The 5,883-nt window shown below is 44.7% G+C and overlaps 1 protein-coding gene across 1 annotated transcript in view; it reads left to right on the plus strand.

Annotated features, from left to right (window-relative positions):
* Positions 1–4,762, plus strand: part of LOC129843348 (threonylcarbamoyl-AMP synthase-like) — a 5,602-nt gene extending 840 nt beyond the window's left edge. Inside the window, exons 3-5 of the mRNA XM_055911994.1 lie at positions 1,269–1,434; positions 4,304–4,398; positions 4,677–4,762. Coding sequence (XP_055767969.1) covers positions 1,269–1,434; positions 4,304–4,398; positions 4,677–4,762 — 347 coding nt within the window. The remainder of the gene's footprint in view (positions 1–1,268; positions 1,435–4,303; positions 4,399–4,676) is intronic.
* The last annotated feature ends 1,121 nt before the right edge of the window (positions 4,763–5,883 follow it).

Consider the following 5,883-nt stretch of genomic DNA (forward strand, 5'->3'; position numbering starts at 1 on the left):
GGAGGAGGGGTGAGGAGGGGGGGGGTGAGGAGAGGGGAGGAGGGGGGAGGAGAGGGGAGGAGAGGGGAGGAGGGGGTTAGTCTGGAGGAATCAGCTGCATCGTCAGCAAGGGAGACTGGCTCCTCAGACTGGGTAAGGGGTGAGGAGGGGTGAGGAGGGGTGAGGAGGGGGGAGGAGATGGGAGGAGAGGGGAGGAGGGGTGAGGAGGGGAGAGGAGGGGGAGGAGAAGGGATGAGGGGTGAGAAGGGGTGAGGAGGGGGAGGAGAGGGGAGGAGAAGGGATGAGGGGTGAGGAGGGGTGAGGAGGCGAGGAGAGGGGAGGAGGGGTGAGGAGGGAGGAGGAGAGTGGAGGAGGGGGGAGGAGAGGGGATGAGGGGGTTGGGGTTAGACTGGAGGAATCAGCTGCATCGTCAGCAAGGGAGACTGGCTCCTAAGACTGGGTAAGGGGTGAGGAGGGGTGAGGAGGGGGGAGGTGGCTGCAACAGCATTGGGTTACATTGGATTAGGGTTAGGGATACTCTGAGAAATGGTTTGATGACAGCATTGGGTTACATTGGATTAGGATTAGGGATACTCTGAGAAATGGTTTGATGACAGCATTGGGTTACATTGGATTAGGGTTAGGGATACTCTGAGAAATGGTTTGATGACAGCATTGGGTTACATTGGATTAGGGTTAGGGCTACTCTGAGAAATGGTTTGATAACAGCATTGGGTTACATTGGATTAGGGTTAGGGCTACTCTGAGAAATGGTTTGATAACATCATTGGGTTACATTGGATTAGGGTTAGGGATACTCTGAGAAATGGTTTGATGACAGCATTGGGTTACATTGGATTAGGGTTAGGGATACTCTGAGAAATGGTTTGATGACAGCATTGGGTTACATTGGATTAGGGTTAGGGATACTCTGAGAAATGGTTTGATAACAGCATTGGGTTACATTGGATTAGGGTTAGGGATACTCTGAGAAATGGTTTGATAACAGCATTGGGTTACATTGGATTAGGGTTAGGGATACTCTGAGAAATGGTTTGATGACAGCATTGGGTTACATTGGATTAGGGTTAGGGATACTCTGAGAAATGGTTTGATGACAGCATTGGGTTACATTGGATTAGGGTTAGGGATACTCTGAGAAATGGTTTGATAACAGCATTGGGTTACATTGGATTAGGGTTAGGGATACTCTGAGATATCATTTGGTTTCTTTATTCTATATTGTGATATTTCCAATTATGTTCTAATTGTTTACCTATGTTGTCCAGGTGTGGGTCCAGCCTACGACCGCGTGGGGACCAATGACAGCATCATGATCCGAGTCCCTGACCACACCGTCACCGGACACCTGTGTAACATCACCGGACCGCTTGCCATTACCTCAGCCAATCCCAGTGGAGAACCTGACAGCACGCACCACGACATGGTCATCAGGTAACGGTCTATCACAACACTCACCTGTACCCACCTGTACCCACCTGTACTCGCCTGTACCCACCTGTACTCACCTGTACCCACCTGTACTCGCCTGTACCCACCTGTATCCACCTGTACCCACCTGTACTCGCCTGTATCCACCTGTATCCACCTGTACCCACCTGTACTCACCTGTACTCACCTGTACCCACCTGTACTCGCCTGTACCCACCTGTTCTCACCTGTTCTCACCTGTACTCACCTATACCCACCTGTACCCACCTGTACCCACCTGTATCCACCTGTACCCACCTGTTCTCACCTGTTCTCACCTGTACTCACCTATACCCACCTGTACTCACATATACCCACCTGTACCCACCTGTACTCACCAGTACCCACCTGTACCCACATATACCCACCTGTACCCACCTGTACTCACCGGTACCCACCGGTACCCACCTGTACCCACCTGTCCTCACCTATACCCACCTGTAATCACCTGTACTCACCAGTACCCACCTGTACCCACCTGTACTTACCTGTACTCACCTGTACCCACCTGTACTCACCTGTTCCCACCTATACTCACCTTTACCCACCTGTACCCACCTATACTCACCTTTACCCACCTGTACCCACCTGAACTCACATGTAATCCCCTGTGACCACCTGTTCTCACCTGTACCCACCTGTACTCACCCGTTCCCACCTATACTCACCTGTACCCACCTGTACCCACCTGCACTCACCTGTACCCACCTGTACTCACCTATACCCACCTATACTCACCTGTACCCACCTATACCCACCTGTACTCACCTATACTTAAGCACTTAAGCCTGTTGGTATGCTATGCTGCCTTCATCAGATAGTTTGAACAGCTATGCTCCCTTCATGCTGATTGTGAAACTGAAAGTGATGTCAGTATTGAAGTATTTTTCTATCTTGGATTGCTGGTTGTATCGTAAACCGGTCTGATCTTTCCTGTCAGACTGGTTTCATATCAGTCAGCCTGCTGTGTAAATATCCAGTTCTACTAATGTAGGGTGGAATCAGTCGTCCAAACAAAATCAAATCAAATCAAATGTTATTTGTCACATGCGCCAAATACAACAGGTGTAGTAGACCTTACAGTGAAATGCTTACTTACAAGCCCTGAACTAACAATGCCGATTTAAGAACAAGGAGTGTTAAGTAAAAAAATAAATAAGTACACATTTTTTAATAAAAGTAACAAATAATCAAAGAGCAGCAGTAAAATAACAATAGCGAGGCTATATACAGGGGGTACCGATACAGAGTCAATGTGCGGAGCCACCGGTTAGTCGAGGTAATTGAGGTAATATGTACATGTAGGTAGAGTTAAAGTGATTATGCATAGATAATACACAGAGAGTAGCAGCAGTCTAAAAGGGAGGGCAATGCAAATAGTCTGGGTAGCCATTTGATTAGCTGTTCAGGAGTCTTATGGCTTGGGGGCAGAAGCTGTAAAGAGGTCTTTTGGACCTAGACTTGGCGCTCCAGTACCGCTGTGCGATAACAGAGAGAGCAGTCTACGACTAGGGTGACTGGAGTCTTTTAAACTTTCGTTACAAACACGAGTTTCTGTTGGAAAATTCATGTGTTTATCCCCGTTTTGTTCCGTTTACTTCCATCTAAGAAACGTTTTTACAGAATCGGTGGAATGAATACACCCCTGATCACCACCAAACACAGTTCACTTTCATAGCAGCCACATTCAAACAGCACGATCTCTTTGCTCGTTGTACTCGCTATTCTGTGACCAGGTGAAAAAACCTCTCCAAGTCAAACCTTCATACCATAACCGCTAACCGCTACACACAGCCTAAATCGTTATCACCATTTTGGCTAACGTCATAGTCAATCAACATAGCTACTAGAACTAACGAGTTCGAAAACCTGCTACGATCATGCAGTACAGTGTACAGCAAGCACCGGGCCCCGATGGCAATACATTTATAAAACCAAAAGGTTACCTTCACTTGGAAGAGTTTCAGTGTTGGATAGCCAGATAGGTTGGAAGACGTCCTCCAGAAGTTGTCATAATTGCTGTGTAAGTCTATGGAAGGGGCTGAGAATCATGAGTCTCCTAGGTTTTGTATTGAAGTCAATGTACCAAGAGGAGGACAGAAACTATCTGTCCTCCGGCTACACCTTGGTGCTACTCTACAGAGTGCTGATGAGGCTACTGTAGACCTAAATTGCAAAACAGAGTGTTTCAATCAATGATTTGGTGAAGTGAATATATTTATATTTGTTTTATCTAGAAAGAATCACTTTTAAATCTTTCACTATTTTATTTTTGTAAAATTCACTGAGGAGGATGGTCTTCAACTATTAGATACAGTTCCTGAACCTGAACCTACTCTGAACATGACACGTTCCTGTCAGACTGGTCTCCTTCCTGTAACCCATAAGACCAGCATCTGAACAGATCTATCCTGCTGTGTAAACATCCATTTATACTGAAGTATCTGTGTTGATCTGTATCTGTCTGTGTTCCAGTCGGCTGGGCCAGTCTAAACCTGAACCTACTCTGTCTCTATGTATCCTAGTAGGCTGGGCCAGTCTAAACCTGAACCTAAACCTGAACCTGAACCTACTCTGACACTCTCTATTTGTATCCTAGTAGGCTGGGCCAGTCTAAACCTGAACCTGAACCTGAACCTGAACCTGAACCTGAACCTACTCTGTCTCTATGTGTATCCTAGTAGGCTGGGCCAGTCTAAACCTAAACCTGAACCTAAACCTGAACCTAAACCTGAACCTACTCTGTCTCTATGTGTATCCTAGTCGGCTGGGCCAGTCTAAACCTAAACCTGAACCTAAACCTGAACCTACTCTATCTCTATGTGTATCCTAGTCGGCTGGGCCATAAGATCCAAGGGGTTCTGTGTGACGGGGTTTCCAACGAGGTCATAGCCTCAACGGTGGTGAACTGCCTCAAGATAGATGAAGGTATGATGTTACAGAACAGAAGCTCACTACAATAACTAATTACTAACATCTTAGGTTGTGTTGTCCTGTCTAGGGATGGAACATTCTGGAAACTTTCCCCAAATTCCCAGGCTTTCCAGAAATCCAGGTTGAAAGATTCCTGGATTTCAAAGAATCCTCTGACCAGGATTTCTGGGAAACCTGGGAAAATTACCGGGACATTGCAACCCTAGTCCCACATTATGATTCACTGTGTGTCAGTGATCACTCAGTCAATATTGTGTTTCCTCATCCTCCAGGTACGATTAGTATCGTGAGGGAAGGCTGCGTCCCGGCGGTGAAGGTCCGACAGATCTTTGAGAGGGTGAAGACCAGTATGTTGTGAGGAGGACCCCTCCCTCCATCCCTCCTCTATCCTCTCTTCCAATCAGCTCTCCTCCCACCATTCTCTGTTGACCAATGATGACGCTCAGATCAGATACTGGACCCACCCACCTCAGGCCACCATCCAATATGTCTGTCAAACACGTTGAGCAACGGTTGTTACATATTTATTCTCTATGTATGTTGTAGATGCAATCATATATAAATATGTGCATTTTAGATTCGATTTTAGGATCATACGTATTTTTTGTTTCGTTCTATGGGACTTTGATTATGTAAAATCAAGTGGTAACAGACATTATACTCTAATGATGTAGAACTCTAAATGAAGGATGATGTAGAACTCTAAATGAGGGATGATGTACAACTCTAAATGAGGGAGTTATGAAGGATGATGTAGAACTCTAAATGAGGGAGTTATGAAGGATGATGTAGAACTCTAAATGAAGGATGATGTAGAACTCTAAATGAAGGATGATGTAGAACTCTAAATGAAGGATGATGTAGAACTCTAAATGAGGGATGATGTACAACTCTAAATGAAGGATGATGTAGAACTCTAAATGAAGGATGATGTACAACTCTAAATGAAGGATGATGTAGAACTCTAAATGAAGGATGATGTAGAACTCTAAATGAAGGATGATGTAGAACTCTAAATGAAGGATGATGTACAACTCTAAATGAAGGATGATGTACAACTCTAAATGAAGGATGATGAAGGATGATGTACAACTCTAAATGAAGGATGATGTAGAACTCTAAATGAAGGATGATGAAGGATGATGTAGAACTCTAAATGAGGGATTTATGAAGGATGATGTAGAACTCTAAATGAGGGATTTATGAAGGATGATGTACAACTCTAAATGAGGGATTATGAAGGATGATGTATGTGAATGTACGATGCTGCTGGGTATAAATGAATAATACATTACTGTGAAGTACTGTTTAACTGGGAATGTATATATTGTTTAATATGGAGCTTGACGCAGGCCAAATGCATACGTGTAAAATTGAAAAGTATTATTTGCTTTGGCAATTTACTGCAATAGATCCGTGTATAAAGTGAAGTGATCAGAATAAAACTATAATTAAATATATTTATTTCTCCACTTTTGT

Source organism: Salvelinus fontinalis, unplaced genomic scaffold (assembly GCF_029448725.1).
Source record: "Salvelinus fontinalis isolate EN_2023a unplaced genomic scaffold, ASM2944872v1 scaffold_0123, whole genome shotgun sequence".
In the NCBI taxonomy this organism is placed as follows: Eukaryota; Metazoa; Chordata; class Actinopteri; order Salmoniformes; family Salmonidae; genus Salvelinus; species Salvelinus fontinalis.